At 39.8% G+C, this 17,734-nt stretch overlaps 1 protein-coding gene across 6 annotated transcripts in view; it reads left to right on the top strand.

Annotated features, from left to right (window-relative positions):
* Positions 1–17,734, top strand: part of LRP1B (LDL receptor related protein 1B) — a 754,317-nt gene that overhangs the window by 464,362 nt on the left and 272,221 nt on the right. For all 6 annotated transcript variants that reach the window (XM_028745157.2, XM_028745183.2, XM_028745175.2 and 3 more), the window contains one exon: positions 11,394–11,556. In XM_028745157.2, the coding sequence (XP_028600990.2) occupies positions 11,394–11,556 (163 nt within the window). The remainder of the gene's footprint in view (positions 1–11,393; positions 11,557–17,734) is intronic.

Here is a 17,734-nt window from a genome sequence, read left to right as displayed (position 1 = left end):
TGTTATGTTGTCTATCCATTGATCAAAGGGAGCATATTTTTATCCTTCCAATGTCTTTTTGCAGATGTAAGGGCACGGAGAATCCATTTACATTGACTGATTGTCAAGCTCCATATATTAGATATATAGCTTTAAATGACGAAACTTTTAACTCTTTCCCCAAAATAGTATTTATACACCCTAGTATTTCCCCCACAAAACTTACAAACACTGAACACTGTATAAACATGTTTCAAAGAAGCATTTTCCATATTGCATCTCCAACAGCATGTTGTCGTTTATCGACCATGCTAAGCAATCGTGGGGATGCGGGTGGCGCTGTGGGTTAAACCACAGAGCCTAGGACTTGCCAATCAGAAGGTTGGCGGTTCAAATCCCCGCAACGGGGTGAGCTCCTGTTGCTCGGTCCAGGCTCCTGCCAACCTAGCAGTTCGAAAGCACATCAAAGTGCAAGTAGATAAATAGGTACCGGAAGGTAAATGGCATTTCCGTACGCTGCTCTGGTTCGCCAGAAGCGGCTTTGTCATGCTGGCCACATGACCCGGAAGTTGTACGCCGGCTCCCTCGGCCAATAAAGCTAGATGAGCGCCGAAACCCCAGAGTCGGCCACGACTGGACCTAATGGTCAGGGGTCCCTTTACCTTTACCTAAGCAATCGTGATGGAGTCCAATAAACTCAAAAGAAAATCTTTTGTTGTATGAGACATAGTTTGTAATCCACTTTAGAAATGGAGGCTAGTACATTATCCCATTGTTTAACTAAGATGGGGCTCATTAATTCTTTATTCCATTCATTTATCAAAGTCTGTGTGTCAAATTGATTATTAGACACTAATTAGCTATAAAAAGTAATAGCTTTTTTTTAGCCTCTAAGATTTTGGATAGTGTGTAAAACACAAAAGTTTTTCAGTTGAGAACGGTACATATGAGGCATTACCATGGTGAGAGGAAGGGATCTGTTTTGACTGGCAAAGTGGAATACAGTCTGCATGAGTGCAGATGCAGTTCTGGGGAGAGCGGGGGAGAGAGAGACAGAGAGAGAGAAATTCAATAGGGAACAATGTACAATAACCAGGATCGGAACTGGAACTAAACCACCCTTTCCCAACCTGGTGCCCTCAAGATATTTTGAGGTAAACATGACCCTTTGCCATGCTGGCTAGGACTGATGGGAGTTGTAGTTCACAAACATCTGGAAGGCATCAGGTTTCCAATCCAAACTAGCTGCCATGGTGGAGGAGAATCTATAGGTCTGAACGGTGGGATACAAATGGAATAAAACTAAATAATATATGAACAATTCAAACTATTTAATTGCAAATATTTACAACTTTGTATGTTTGCTATTTTGAATAACAGTCCTAAACATGCAATATACTTAAGAGAGACAAGGGAGTATCCACAAGGCTCTTTGCTAAATTTCAAAGCAATTGTTGGGAAGGAAACACTGTATAATTTCCATTACAAAGTATCCAGATGCAAAGCATATATTATTGAAAATAGCAGCGTGAAGAGGTGGAATGAGATTCACACCCAGCTGATAGGCAGAGGCAGGGAATGACAGTAGCCAGTGCCAGCCAGAGTAGAATTGAGAGCTTCGTTCGTTCCCAGGAAATGTTCCTATAGCTCCTACTCCCATGGTTCTTGGAAATTTAATAGGAGATGCGTTGGCTCAAACTTCTACACTTGCCCCCACCCTCCATGTGAAAGAGAGCTGAAAGTGACGGTGTGAATCACATCAACCTAAGTTTAATTCTTGTAACAACTTTTTTTTTTTTTTTTTGCTATGACTGAATGCATAAAATTAAGTGCATTTCTTTCCTTAGTAGCCAAGGAATAACTGTGCAATATTGGATAAGCTGCTTTAATTGGCTTATTAAATATTCCTGATGGATCAACAAGATGATCGTTATTGGATGCTTTTCTGCTGATAATGTTTACTCTGTTTTATTTTTATCTGATTTAGCATGCCTAATTGATGCTCACTGTTTTCTGTATTGCCACATCAGCAGAAAACACTGCCGTACCCATTTGTAAAATGTTCCACATTGAAAGCTTCCAAAATAGACATTAATATTTTGGGCTTTTTCATCCATGTTTGAGAAGCTAAAAACTAGCACTAAATATTTAATGACAGCTAGGAAATGTTGATTTCTGAGGAGAACATAGGTGAATTTAGGGAAAAGGAGAAAAAGTGCATTTTTTAACACTATTGCAATTGCCACTTACTTGTGTATTGTAAATCTGTCCATACCGAACTAATAACACACACAAATGTTTGTTTATTGTCTCTGTAAATAGTATGTGGTTTTAAGGCCTATGTGCATTTTAAAAGTCCTAATTTAAGTAGGAGAATGCATTGCAATTTCAAGTAGTGTGAATCAATGTTGTTTGCTTAGCAATTCCTCCCCCCAGCCCCCAATGCCAGCCTGGCACAATAAAGCCTGAAATATGAATTCCCTTTTAAGAAGCTGACTATAATAAATAGATTTTATATTATCCCTGGAGAAGCATATTTGAGGACCTGCACTCAGAGTATTAAAACATTCTACCTTTTCCCCCAAGTCATTTTCTTAATAACTTTTTACTAGAAAGTCAATCCATATTTTATTAAAATATTGTATACAACTTAAAAATTTTAATTACCCACTGCTTAGCATCTTTATGGGATAACATAAAAATGGCAGCATTAATTTTGAAGAACAGAAGCTATTTTTTCCCCCACTGAACTTCATGACATAGAGAAAAAGCAGAGTGTAAACTAGAATTCCAATGAGAACATGGAGGGAGCTTACACGATGCCTTGGAAAGAGACAATTGGAAACAGCCAAAGCATGTAGGGTAGCGTAATCATACCATATATCCCCTTTAATAGCTTGGTTCACTAAACTCTGGGTACTTGATGGCACATCAATTGATGCTAAATTATGCTTTAATTTTAGGTTTAGCAGCAGATTACTTAACTACTTTGAAGTAAATAACCAGTTTTGATTTACTGTCTGCAAAGATTTATAGTACGCTTTTTGAATGTGTCGTTAAAAGAAAGAGAATGTTACGGCTGTTGTACCGCCATAAATCTGCCTTCATTGTTCTGCAGAGGTGCCAAACAGCTGAGACCCTATTGCAAATTTACAATCATTTGGCAACACCACTAAAAATCAGTAAAGCAGAAATGGGAGATGGGACCATTTTCTGTTCTTACCCTTTGATTGTGCCTGAAATTGGCAGCAAAAACAGTCAGCCACTTAAAAAACAATCAAGAAGGACATTATTTCATTTGTAGTGGTCACAGAGTATGAAAAATGAGTATTTTATAATATTTTGTTCCCTTTTTAGATGTGGTCAGTATGGAGCAATTTACAGCAAGAACAAATTAAGCAGCCTGTTTTAGTGTTTTTTAAAACCAGTGCTATACATATCTACACAAAATTAAATCCCATTGAGTTCAATGGGACTTCTTCCCAGGTGATTGTACAAGTTTGCTTTAGAACAGAAGATGGAACAGTAACTAAAAAACTATGTTAGATAGTCTAGTAGAAGTTAGCTTGCAGGGGTAGGAAAGATAAGGAGCAGGACCACCAGTCAGATCCAAGTTCCCACCCCTGAAATAAGTGATAAGAGACAATGGATATATTTACACTAACCCGATATTAGGTAAATAAAACAAATACGTTCTTTCTGTAGGATGCATACATAAATACGTGTGTGTGTGTGCGCGCGCGTGCGCGCGCATGCTAAGGGAGGTTTTGGAACTTTTATTTTCCTAAAGTGAGTTAGATAAATATATGTTGGCAACTGTCTGAAAACAGTCTGAAAGCAGTCTGAAAACAAAGACTTCATTAATCAGGACATGATGCAAACTTACATGATGCAAATTTAGAGGGAACAGAATGATATAACTCTATCCCATTGCTGAAACAAGACCAAATCTAGATAGGTCCAAAGCTATTGAAGAAATGGGCTACTGGGGTGTATTAGAGCTGGGATAGATTGACATATTTTTCAATGGAGGGAAAGTAAGAAATGGGTTTCCCCATGGATCTGTTCATTCTCAAACTGGTCGATGAGCTTCATTCATGGTGACTTTTTTGTGCTGTGCAAGTGGAAAATAAGCCAATCAGTCTCCAGGATTGGTGACAGCTAGGCACCATGGCCTGGAGACAGTTCCCAGCCTTGCTGGAGATAATTGGAGACCTTGGCCAGTTGTTGAAGGAGAGGTCCTGGTCTGGAATAAGAACTTTGCTAGGGTATGAAATTTTATTTATTTATATTTATTAAATTTGTATACCACCCTTCATCTGAATATCACAGGTTGGTTCGCATTAGAAAAATACAGAATAAAGACACAAAATTCAAACAACAAAACAAAAGCAAAACAAACCAATAACTGCTCTCCCACAGACAGAGAATGTTAATCAGCCAAACGCTTGGTTGAAGAGAATGGCTGCTTACCCAGTACAAGGGTGGGTGGTGGTTGTGACCTAGTGGAGCGCTTCCCTCATCCCCTCAAAACCACACCATCTTTACTCCGGCCGTTGGCTCCCAGTTCAAATTTTGGCCAATCCATGGCAGCTGGGGTGGGGTGGGGCAATGGAATGGACCACACAGTAGGAGTCTTCACTCTGGTCTGCTTCACAAGTGCTTAAAGGGGCAGGCCACACTTCTTGCCTGGCGCCTAAAGATGTGTAACAAAGGTGCCATGTGAGCCTCCTTCGGAAGAGCATTCCACAAATGGGGAGCCACCCAAAAGGCCGCAGTTTTTCTGGTTTGTGAGTTGATTTTGTCACAAACTTTATATGTTAGCAGGAGGTGCATTGGGCAGACTCCATAGTCTAATAAGGGGACGCCACGTAAGGCTTCAGATCAAACTCAAGGACCTGAGGCTGGCAGCCACACTCTCAAGTTGCAGGTGATGCCCACTGGATTAGCACATGTCATGGCAGCCTGTGGAAGAGACACTGAATGCCAATGCATTCTTATTTCTGTGGAGCAACTGCCTTCTTATTCTGCTTGTGGCCTTTACAGAGGTATGTGAATAGCCACTATAGGACAGCAGCATGCAATACCTTTGGTCTGATCCAGCAGGGTCATTGTGTTCTAGCCTGAAAAATAATTTGACAGTTCTGAAGGATAGCATCTAGTTTAGCATCCTGCTTCCCACAGTTGCTAACCAGATACCTCTGAAAAGCCTAGACCTGAGGACTACCCCTTTTTTTATGCTATTTCAGTAAGAAATTATAACCCACTTTTCCTTTGTTAGTAGCCAAAAAATTATTTCAAAAGCAAAGTATTCGTAGTGATGAGTATACAGGACCCACTTTCCCGGTCTGTGATACTAGAGAGAAACCATCTTGTATGAAAAGATTTATACTTATATATTGAGAACAGAATTTACTTTGCCACTGGCATAAACTTTACTTTTATTCCTACAGTTCTGAACAATTCTCCAATCACCTGATGATATGCATCTTATTTTTTACATGAGAATATTGTTATAGAACCTTCTGTTGCTCTATGTACATCACAATATACCAGGCAGAATGAAATCTATCTCAATTGACAGCAGGGTTGTGAATGTTATTTTCAGTTCCATGTTGAGGGTGCTAGTCTTTGGCTTTTGTTGAACCAGAAATCAACAACCCTAACAGGAAAGAGAAAATAACATTCACAGCTCTTATTCCACTATAGAGCAATTTCACAAGGACTGGTATGAAACTTCTTGAATTGGGATAAGATCTGTGAAAACCAAGCATCTTCACATGTTACAAACAAAACAAACTATATTTCCCTTGATAATTGCCATTTAGATTGCTCTTCTGGACATTTTTTAAATGGATTTTTTTGCCCTTGGCAGCTAAGACAGTTGGTACAAGGAGTAAAATATGCTAACTAGATCAATGCTCTGGAAGCTGAATATTCTGTGATGCTTAAAATATATACAGGGGATTACCTGCTAGTAAAGAATTGTTACTATACTAACGAAGTGGGGTCAAAATCCTTTAGCATGTTAAGGGCAGGCATGTGTTTATGGCTAGCACATGTGCTACTCTGTACAGAGGCAAAAAGAAATTGAAATACAGTGATACAATGCTATAGGGAGGAATGTACATTAGGGGCAATGTTTTCAAACACCATCTGGTAGTTATAGTTGGTTGTCAGATCAATATATTTAATTACTAAGGATGCTGTGTTGATCTTACCAAAGGTGATACGGAGGCTTTTGCTATGCAAGGCATGGAGTGTAGGAAGGAGTGGGGGGGTGGGCCGCCCTGGGTGCCCTCACTGAGGGGGGTGACATTCGGCACGCCACCTGCCCGTGACTCCCAAGCCTACCCCAAGCTGTCGGGGTAAGGGGGAGCTGCGCTGCTTTGCCGGCGGCATTCCCCCCTTCCCCCTTCATTTTGACAGCTTGGGGGAGGATTGGGAGTCGCTGTCGGGCAGCACACCGAATGTCCACCATGGGCAGCTCACTCAGCCCCTGGCTGCAGGGCATGCACGCTGCTCAGGGCACCCAAGTGTCTATCCCCTGCCTGGGAGGCACCCTCTGCATCACGGCTCCCTCGGGAATGCGCCCGCCCTGGGCAGCGCAGGCATATGCTCTTCCACTGACAGGAGGGGGGGTCGTTGAAAAAGTGATAATTCCTCCCATCTCCCTCTTCTTGCCTGGTACTTCATTAGCAACAGTCCATAGACAGGTGCTTGTACAGGCATCAACCCACACTGTTGCAACAGATTGGGACATAGGGGAAAGGCACAAGTAGGGTTACCAGTCGTCGTCCCCCCCAGCCATCTCTTCATCTTTACCCCCTCAGTTGTAGTTTATTCCTCATACACAGAGTCTCTATATGCCTTTTACTATAGGAACATTTTTGTGTTGTGTTGTTTATTTTATACCATCCTTGTAAAACCCATGTACCACACAGGGCAGCTAGTGAGATGTAGTTGCCCAGTAGGGCACCTCTTCAGTGTAGGAAACCAGGGATGCATGGGAAAATGCTCCGATTTTGATTAGAGTAACCATGCTAGGGAAAAAGGATATTATTCGTTTGCTTGGTTGCTAAATTTGTATCCTGCTTTTGCACCAGATGGTGTTCCACTGTTTCTCCTATCAAACTTTGTCCTGCAGGCTCCCTACTAGTCCTCCCCCACCTATGTATTCAAAGGGATATCTGAGAGGGAGACTTACATGTCTCCCATTCATCCACCTAATGACTGCAGCCTTCTGCAATGATGACCAGAGCAGAAAGAGGGATTGGATCAGCCTTAAATAGTACCTGCCCTCCTCCCAAAGGAAGGCACTAACCTAAGTATCTTTCCTCTAAGAAAGGGTGGGACAAATTCACTGCCAAGAGTGTGAAGGCAATTCTTAAAAGCCTGCAGTGTCAAGTCAATATTCATGGCCTGAAAATGACAGATTTAGTAAGAAATTTATTATGCTATTGTTTGCTCTGTTGCAAACAATAAAAATATATATTTTAAAGTAAATTAAATTGCCTTGATAAATAGATTAAATACTGATAATTTTTTTTCCTTCAGTATACTGAGTTTATTTCAAATATTTGACATCCTGCTATTACTCTCTAGGAAGGTCAGTGTAACATTACCTTGTTGCATCTAACAAATTAATAAAGGACAATTAACACCCATTACACTTGAGGGTGAGGGCTGTGAAATTAAGCAGAAGAAAACTAATAATATGCAGCTTTTAACAGTGCAAGAAATGGACAGTTGGAGCAGTGTTTTAGAATATCACTTGCTGGTTGTTTTATCTGTATGTTTGTGATTCCAAGCTACATTCCAGCTCTGAACATGCAAAAGGTGCATTAAAATTGGACATGGCTGAATATGTTTCTTACTTGATCTTTAAGTGGGTACCATTTACAGGAACAGAGAACACAATTTTGTGATTCATCCAGAGGCACTAAAAGCACTGTTAAAACACTGTTAATAAAAAATTAAGATTACAAGTTAATTAGTATGTACATAATTTGGCTTTAGTGTTACCACATAGGTCTAAAATGCAATGTGGAATTCTAATTGGTTGGTTGTTGGAGACATTTAAATGGTTGGAGAGGAGGCAAGAAAAGTGTTGGTGGTTTTTTGTTTTTGTTTAACAAAAGGAGTGTCCCCAAAGCTTTGTTACACTAGGTATATTGAAACCTACTTGCTGACAACTATGGACCTTAAAAAGAAGACATTTAATGTCATTTATTTCTTTAGTGAGAGAGAAACACTGCAGAGATTAAAAGCCTTATTCATTAAAAATGCATTTGCAAGTTAAGTAGGTTTTTCATGATGTGCATAGAAAAGTGTGGAATGTGCTTTTTAGGCAGAGGCAAACTTTGGTAATTCATTACAACTTTCCAAACTTGAAAGCAGCGTGTCATTTATAATTCACTGGCGGGATGCTCAACACAAACACAGCAAGACACAAAGTCTTTTAATTTTGGGGGGTGGGGGAGGGTCAAGTGTGTAAAGCTGAAGGTGCACAAGTTAAGTTGCAGGCTGGCTGTATTGAAGATCCAACACTGATACCAAAGTGAGTGGAATTGATTTGACAACCCCCTGTTGTAATCTTCTGTTATCATAATAAACTAGCCATCAGCGATAAATGTGCACTAGCCTTTGGAAAGATGATATAATAAACTATTAAACCTGTAGAAAAAGCTTAACCTTTCTTAGAATCACAGGAAGATGCCTCATACAGAATCAGACCAATGATCCATCTAGCTTAGTATTGTCCACATTGATTGGCAGCTGCTCTCCAGAAGCCCCCCCCCCCCAGCCCTTCTTGAAGATGCTGGGGATTGGAACTGGGACCTTCTGCAAGCAAAGCAGGTGTCCTACCCTCTCTCAATTCCAACCTGTGGCAAAGGTGGGGAAAAGCTGGCTGTTTATCTCACCACTATATGTGTGTGTGCGTACGTGCATGCGCTCATGCAAGCATGCATGAAATGCCACATCTTTCCTAAGCAACATTTATGCAATTTTTAAAATTTGTTTTTGAGTTTGGCAATACAGGGCAGAAGAAAGACGAAACGATGAATTACAAATTTCAGCCTTCTTTTAAACTACGTGGCAATGGCTACTGTCAGACGCAGAGACTGAAGCAGGTAGTACTTTAGTCTGTGCTGTCATAGTAAAGCTGCACATTTCTAAAAACAGAGGCAACAATGAGGAGGTAAAAAAAACACACCTCTGAATTAAAAGGGGAAAGAAGGAGCAGGAAGAGAAAGGCTATAAATAGAAGTGACAGCCGTGAAGAGTACATTATGACGGCTGTAATGGAAGGAAAGTTTTCCAGTGTTTGCCCCTTAAGCAGCGTTGGAATGGTGGTCAGTTGATCACCTACTATTATTTGCAGGTGATAGGCTATGGTAGAGGGATTCTGGCAGACACTGTCACTCAACAACTGAGCTGAGAGACAGCTGAGGAATAGGAGGCGTGAGTGGCAGATGAAAAGGATGCTGAAAGCATCCTGCAAGAAATAAGAGGGCAGGGTGCATGGATACCAGCAGCGAGTAGCATCCTGGGCCAATGGAAGAGAAATACAGGCAAGGAAACCAGACCAAGGGAAGGAGGAGAAGGAGGTGGCTGGAAAAGAGGGTGAGAAACAAAGCGAATTTGGTCTGCCTCAGGAAGGATAGCAAGGAGGGAGAAGAGGACTAGGATAGAAAGATTAAGGGTTGTCATCCCTGGTGGCAAGGCAGAAAGAGGGAGGGGGCGATAAAGACTGGAGAGGGCAATGTTCAAGGGGTGTCAGAAGAACGGTGTATGGGAAGACAGGAGTGAAAACATTGTCTATACAGTGGTGCCTCGCAAGACAAAATTAATTCGTTCCACGAGTTTTGTCGTCTTGCGATTTTTTTCGTCTTGCGAAGCACGGTGTCGGGAAAGTTTTTGAAAAGCTTCAAAAATCATCAAAGTCTTTAAAAACCTCAAAAAAGGCTACCACACCGCATTCTATGAGTTGCTCCTCGAAGTCAAGTCGCAACTGTATTAACGGTGTTAAGAAAAAGGAGACAAACTTGCAAGACGTTTCCGTCTTGCAAAGCAAGCCCATAGGGAAAATCGTCTTGCGAAGCAGCTCAAAAAACAAAAAACCCTTTCGTCTAGCGAGTTTTTTTGTCTTGCGAGGCATTCGTCTTGTGAGGTACCACTGTATATTCATTTTATCTCACTGAAATTATATCATACAATCCATCTGTTGTATAGCCACAACTACACGAATCAGCATGGGCATAGATCCCTTGCCCATCCCTCCCCTGTGCCTGGCTTTCAAGCAATACAGATTGCAAACTGAAGTGCCATGGTGGAGAGTGGTGGCCGGATGAGTACAATAAAGCAAACATGGATTTTCAGTTGGAGAGTTACCTGCACCTGCCTTGCATGTGTACAACAGGCAGATCAGAGGCAAGAAAAGAGGGAGGTTCCATTGAGCCCTATGCCAGTCTCAAACTCTGTCCATTCAAGGGTGGACTGTGATCCATGTCTGTTCCTTTTCATATTTTGGATATACGGTATATGGAAATATATTCCAACACTGCCCATGGATTTAGGACAAACAGTTGGCGACCCATGTAAGGAAGGTATCGTTACCTTTCTTTTCCCCTATACATAATTTTTCCTGTACTGTATCTACAGCTGTAATGTGTTTATGTACAGGGTTATAAAAAGTTGAGGTAAGCCAAGTGCAGGCACAAGTGATGAGGAAAATATGGACTTCCTTCATTGTTCTGAAGGAAATAGGGCTGGGGAGCTTTTGTGGTAGGGTGGTTCTGCTAGACTGACAGGGTTGCAATACATTTCTGAAACTTTTTGCGATTCTCGTAGCTTATTTCATATCCTGTTTCTTTGATTAGTTACAAACCAACATCTTCCTCACATGGTGGAAATCTGTGGTTTCTGTGAAAAAGTCATAATTACTCCTTCTATGATGCACTCACAGTGAAATATTATGGGGTTTGCAGTTGTGATCATTACAGTATGTCATTTGCACCTGAAATTTTGTCTGTTCACAACAGAAGTAAAAAATGGCAACTATAACATTCCCTCTGCTTTTTGTATTCTGTGACTAAATTTTACTTTAGGCAGAATTTACTGTACTTATAGTCTGCTTTTTTCCTTAAAAATGTTTAGGGGTACTCTCATTTTCCTACTCATATTGAAATACTGCCCCTCAATGTGGCCAAATTTAGATTCACAAAATGTTTAGGGGTATGCGTCCCCCAGCGTCCCCCCAGAAAAAAGGCACTGCTTATCCCTTGTTTTCAAAGAATTCATTAACAACTTGAACTTCTTTCAAATGTATAGAATATCTCCTTTGGAGTAATATCTGGAGTTACAGAAGTTGGATTAGCATAATTAATTTAACAATCTTTTCACTCTGGCAGATATACAACAAATGGCAGTCGACTGGCTTACTGGGAATTTTTATTTTGTGGATCGTATGAGTGACACAATCTTTGTATGCAACTACAATGGAACTGTATGTGTTATTTTGATCGATCTTGACCTCCACAACCCCAGAGCAGTTGCTGTGGATCCAAGTTTGGGGTGAGTCTTTCAATGATATAATATTTGTTTGTTGTAAGATGTGTATAGGCATGCTAAGTATAAAGAAAATCAAAGCTTCCCATGGATTTCCCCCCTGTGTGTATTCTCATTAGTCTCCATTTTGAATGATCGGTGAATGAAAGCACCTCAATCTTTAATCTTTTTTCATTTGGAAAGCCTGCTGGTTATCTGAAGTTAGAACACAACATTTGAGAAGCCTTGCTTTGAATTATATGTTTTGTTGTTTGCCCTTGCACATAGCATAAGAAAAAGATGAGGAAGAATATTTGGAAGTGAACCTAGTAGCTTGAAATACCCAAATTAACTACAGTCTTATATTAAACAACCACCTGACCTCTTATATCACACCACAAGCCATTTTTGAAATCCTTTCAAAAGCAGTTTGTAATATTGAAGGGAGACAGCCTTCTGCTCAAATAAAATCATTTAAAAAAATATCCCACTGGAATGTGCTCAGGTGTGTCTAGAGTAGCTCCTTGCATCCCAGGCAAGATATTGTTGCTGCTGATGCAAGCTGCACCATAGTTCTCATGGGCACCCAGAAGTCTTTTTTGTGTGTGAGAGGGGGGAAGGTACAACTGGAAGGAGAACAAACGTGGTATTTTCTACATAGTTTCTGGTTGGTTTCTGTATCTAAGAGAATGAACGATTGAACTCCATGGACAATTGTTGAATACAAATGATAGCGTTCACAGGTTAGCAGAAGTTTGTTTCTCCTTGCTACTCACAGCCCAAAACTTTTCTGAACATAAGATAACTGATACAGAATGTTTCTATGGTATGCCTCCATAACTTGCTTCAGTTGCAACAAATTTTTTGCAGAACAATTTAGTTCCTATGTTTCCCTGTCATTTCCAAATCACAGAGGAAATTGAAAAATAACTTTGTTGTCACTGTCTCAAAAAGTCCATTGCTTAAAATTCCAATGTAATTTTTATGGAATATAGATAAGTAAGAAAGATGTCACTGTCAACTTTTTCTTTTAAATGAGGACATTGGAACTTAGTGTGTGCATATACAATAGTAAGGTACCCTTCTCAATGTGCTTTGGAGCAACAGTTAAAATATTTTGTATCTGTGCTTTTAAAAACTCAGCAGTCAAGAATGTATATCTGTGTTATAGCAACACATTTGCAAACTTTTGGAGAATGAATGCAAAATATTAGGAACCATGTTTTGTCATTTCACCAATCATATCAACAAGTTCATTCATTATCAGCCGCAGCAATAGACACGTGGCATAATAATGTAAATGTGGATGCCTGAGTTTTGAAGTGGCTACTTCAACCTTGTTTTATATTAGCCTGTAGATAGTGAAATCTGTAGTGGCTGGTGCAGAACATCTTACAATATCATAAGACTCTGTTCAATAAAAGGGAGAATATTTACTACAGAAGCAGCTTGTCATCCATATGTGGACTTTTGTCACTCTTTACTTAACGTCTGATTGAATATTAAGATGAATAATCACATGGGTTTAATTTTGACAAGAACAGCTTGCGTGCAAACTTTGCAAAGGAAGCTGTATGATTCTAGAATAGAGCTGCTTTTGTGTACTCAGCAGATGGTAAGCTTGACTAGATCTGACTGAAGTGATGTTTCAAAAGAAATTAGTCGAAGTTGTATATAAACTGATTTGTTTAGTAATTCTCTTAACAATGAATGGGATATTTTCAAACCACATAGCTCCTTTTTCACGTGTATTTATTTATGCAATATATTTGGGTTTTACTTTATGTAATTTAAACTAGTAATTCTGGTCGTTAATGGATGTTGAGATGTTGAAGTGTAGTCTTTAAGATTCCAGATATTGACCTTTGGTTATAAAAATGATGGTTAATGGTATACCCCTTTTAAGACACAAAAGTGAAAAAGATAAGCATTTCAATATATGTATATTGTAGCTTCTTCTGCTACTACATTTTATCTCACCTCTTCTCTTTTTCCAAGTTCTTGTTTTTCATATGAATTCATTATTACCTAACCACCAAAGCAGAATTTCTGCTTGAGTATATTGAGTTATTATGTCCTTACCTGTTTCATAATGATATTGGTTTTATTTAATTCTTTATTGGGTTTTTTAATAAAACTTCATCATAAGAGTGCATTGCAAGTGAAGCATGAAATGAATGGGGCATATAAATATGTGCATAACACTTTAATAAAGTTGCCTACATTTATCAGCCTTGTACATTTAATTACAAAATATGTACATTTTTATATTTAGCAAGTTAAACTGGGTGTTCCCATAAGGTATTATATACACACTCTTACGGGATATCTTCTGCTATTAATGTATTCAGGACCATCATCTTTTTATATTAATAGTAAACCACACTTAGCAAATGCAAGCTTTATTTATTAGTAATTGGTATTGCAAGAAACGAATTGCTGTCTTGAACCAGCTCGATCTATTCCATTACTGGATCCCACTGACAGTGGTTTGTATTTGTCAGGGTAGGGCCTAGCATACACATAGCCATATGTTGACATCTCATTGTCCTGTTTGAGTCAGGGAACCCAGGATATGAGCCATTTGGTTCACCAAGGCAGCCCAACTACCTATCTAGATTTACTGACACTTAACTTTCTTCTGCTCTTTTCAGGCAAAGTCTGTGCTTTAAAGCTCTGTGTCTGAGCACCCTCTCATTTGTGCTCTAGAGCGTTCCCTGTGAAAACCTGCGAGTTAAAGCAGAATCAGAGAAAATGACAATCCGCAGAAAACCCGAATTGCCCTTTGTTGCACTTCAGCTTTAAAGAACGGGTTTTTTCATTCTTTAACTATTGCTGCAAAGGAATGAACTAATTTCTGGGACTGGGGTGTGATCGCCACCACTGCCACTTGTACAGCTTCCAGGAGGCTTTTTAGTGTCCTGGCCGCTCCTGATCCCAGCCATGATCTGCTGCTGTGGCCCGCAGGCAGGATCAGTGAAATCAAATAAAAAATGGAATTTTTTACAATCTAAAACTATTTTTTTTAAAAAAAGAATAAATAAAAAGACAATAATTTATAAGAGGGTTAAAATGGAGCGAGATAGAATATGCTAAACCAAGCTAAGCACTCCCGTGCAGGTTTCTATATGGCAGTGCTCTATGAGGGGATACAAGTTTTGAAAGCCACTTACTACACAAATGGGCCATATTACAGAGATAATCTGCCTGGTGCAACCACTTCCTAACCCTATTTAGCTTCCTCCACATTGAGGTGTGTGAGAGAGAGTGGGGGGGGGGAAGAGATTGATTTGAGTTAGTCTTCCAAAAAGCTTGGCTCTTGTTCTTAGGAAACTGTCAAGGCCTCCATCCTGTCAAATCTCTTAGCAAGGCTTGAGATGCATTATAGGTAGGCATTGACTTTGAAGCTGTAGAATTGCTGTGGTTTTGCTATCCAAAAATCTTCAAGGAAGCTTATTTTTTTTTTTAAGAAACTCATTCTGAAATGGAAATTTGTTCTCATTCAAGGATTAAATAAATTACATTTTGCTTTAGGGAAATAATATTCTCAGGGCCTTTTTTGATCAAGGCTTTCTGTTAGCACTTTCAAGTGTTAGTCATTTCCAGTGATGAATATGTCCATTTCCACATAATGGAAGGATAGGGGGAAGCTAGATTTGCTGCTAGGTAAAACGGAGAAACGCAGTCAGCTGCTGGAAAGAAAAATGGAAAAGAAAAGAAAGGGTTGGCAGTGCAGTGATTGTAGTAATCTGGGGACATTTTCTTACAATAGACATTGAGGTTGGAATTTGGAGATGATCCCTGGAGAATGGTGTGAAGGGGTGGGGTCTTGCTGGCTGAGAAGGCTCCAGAAGAAAACTAGGGTTAGTTGTAATTGCTACTTTACAAAGTTACCATGTTAACTCTTTTCTGAATATACTGAATCCAAGTTTACAGGTTGTAAGCTGGGCTAGACAGGGAGGGGATCTCTAATGTTTCTGACAGTGACACCACATGCATAGCCCACTGCACAAAGGAAAAGATGTGTGGCAGTTGCATTTCATGTACAAAATATGTGCTCTAACAATTTAGACCAACAGAATACACAAGCAGTTGAAATGCTTTTTGAAGTAGTATAAGTCTAGTTGGTTAAGCTCCTGGGGTTAACCCTAGCATTTTGAAAGGTTCCATAGAGAAAGATAAATCTGACAAATCATGTATGTGTATGATATTTTTTATGACATATTGCTAAAGCATTTGGGATGAACCTTTGGATTTGTGTTTTTGCTCCCATAATTCATTGTCAGAATGACAATGTAGTGCCCAAATCAATTTTCTAGACTCCCCAAGCTGGAATAAATGAAACAGAATATCTTTTTTCAGTCTGCTTTGGCACTGAATTTATCAGATTTTTATACAGTGGTACCTTGGTTTTAGAAGAGCTTTGTTTATGAACAACTTGGAAATAGAACACTGCAAACCTGGAAGTAGGTGTTCTGGTTTGTGAACTTTGCCTTGGAAGCTGAACATGTTACGCTTCCTGTTGAGCGTGTTCCGTTTGTAAATTGAGTCCCCCGCTACTAATCAGAGGCTTTCTGTTGAGTCTGTTGGCTTTTGAGTCCCGAGCACCCACACAACACAGATGTGATATTTGGAGCTTTTGTTTTTGCCATTGTTCTTGCGTTTTTGTTTGTGTGGCTTTTTCGTTTTTTTGACTGTGACTTGTTCTTCGTTTTATGGGACTGACTTGTGACTGTGGCTTCTTACTACCTTTTTGTGACTTGTGACTGTGTGGAACCCAGTTCAGCTACTGGTTGATTGTGTGACTACATAAATGGATAAAAGCCCCCCATCTAAACAATGACTATCATCACTGCATGTAAGAAATTTTTTTTTTATCATCTACAATACTGTCTTATTTATTTTCATAGTAGCCACATAACCCGGAAGCTTGTACACCGGCTCCCTCGGCCAATAAAGTGAGATGAGTGCCGCAATCCCAGAGTCGGTCACGACTGGACCTAATGGTCAGGGGTCCCTTTACCTTTACCTCTACATTGATTATTGCTTTCATTTTATGGATCAATGGTCTAATGAGGTAGTAAAATTCATGTTAAATTGCTGTTTTAGGGTTTGTTTTTAAAAGTTTGGAACGGATTAATCCATTTTGCATTACTTTCTATGGGAAAACACGCCTTGGTTTTAGAACGCTTTGGTTTTGGAACAGACTTCCAGAATGGATTAAGTTTGGGACCTAAGGTACCACTGTACACAATGTTTTTTCTATTTAAAAAACCCACACCCCTCATTAATAGACCTCATTTTGCAAACCCACCACCTAATATCACCAATTAATAATGTGGCGGATCCACTCCCGCTAACTGCCCCCAATTAACTATAGTGCACCCACTTCACAGTACACCAATTACATGAATTTCTACAATTTACAACAGATTATCTAGTGGGGGACTTGTATGAGGGAAAACTTAATGGTTTAGAGTCTCAGGAAGGAGTTGATCAAACAAACAAGAAAAGTTTTGTTAAACAAAAAGAAGTTTATGAAACAAAGTGGGTCAGGAAATGTGTTCTTTCAGGTCGAAGTTAACTTATTTACTTTAACTAAGATGTCTCAGGGTTAAACACAATACTATAGGCACAACTGTTCTTAAATTTCAGTTACTAAAAGCAAGGTGTTACACTTCAGGTGGTAGGTGTTCGGGTTGCTAGAACAGATGGTAAAATGTTCAACTCAGTTTCTGTCACTTAGATATTACAGTTAAATACTTCCTTCACAACTTAATACTTTGTTTCATGAGCGAGGGGCACTTCTCCTCAAGTTACCCACTCTCTTAACCATCACACACCTGAGGTCTTCTAAATAGTATAACAGATCACCAGGGGATCACCTCACCCCTTGTTACTGGGTTGGGAGTCTTCTGTACCTAGAAGAACTCTCCCCTCCTGGATAGACTCAGACTCAGTGTGTATGTTTAACGTCACTCAGAACCAGTTCTCCTTATCTCACTCCCTACCTCCCACCAAACTATATCTCTTAACCCTTCTTTGGCCCTTCTCAAAACCCAAACCCTATCCCTCAACTTAAATCCAGCTTAAATCTCTCCCTCAGAAACTGCTCCTTTTATTCTTTCCCCCTCCCAAAGTGCTGTTCCTCCCCACTCTGTGACTAGCTGACTCTGTAGCCAATCCATGAGAGGCTTCAGCACTC

The sequence above is a fragment of the Podarcis muralis genome, chromosome 1, assembly GCF_964188315.1.
Source record: "Podarcis muralis chromosome 1, rPodMur119.hap1.1, whole genome shotgun sequence".
Taxonomy (NCBI): Eukaryota; Metazoa; Chordata; class Lepidosauria; order Squamata; family Lacertidae; genus Podarcis; species Podarcis muralis.
The sequence above is the reverse complement of the archived record's forward strand: the minus strand, read 5'-3'. Positions and strand labels throughout refer to the sequence as shown.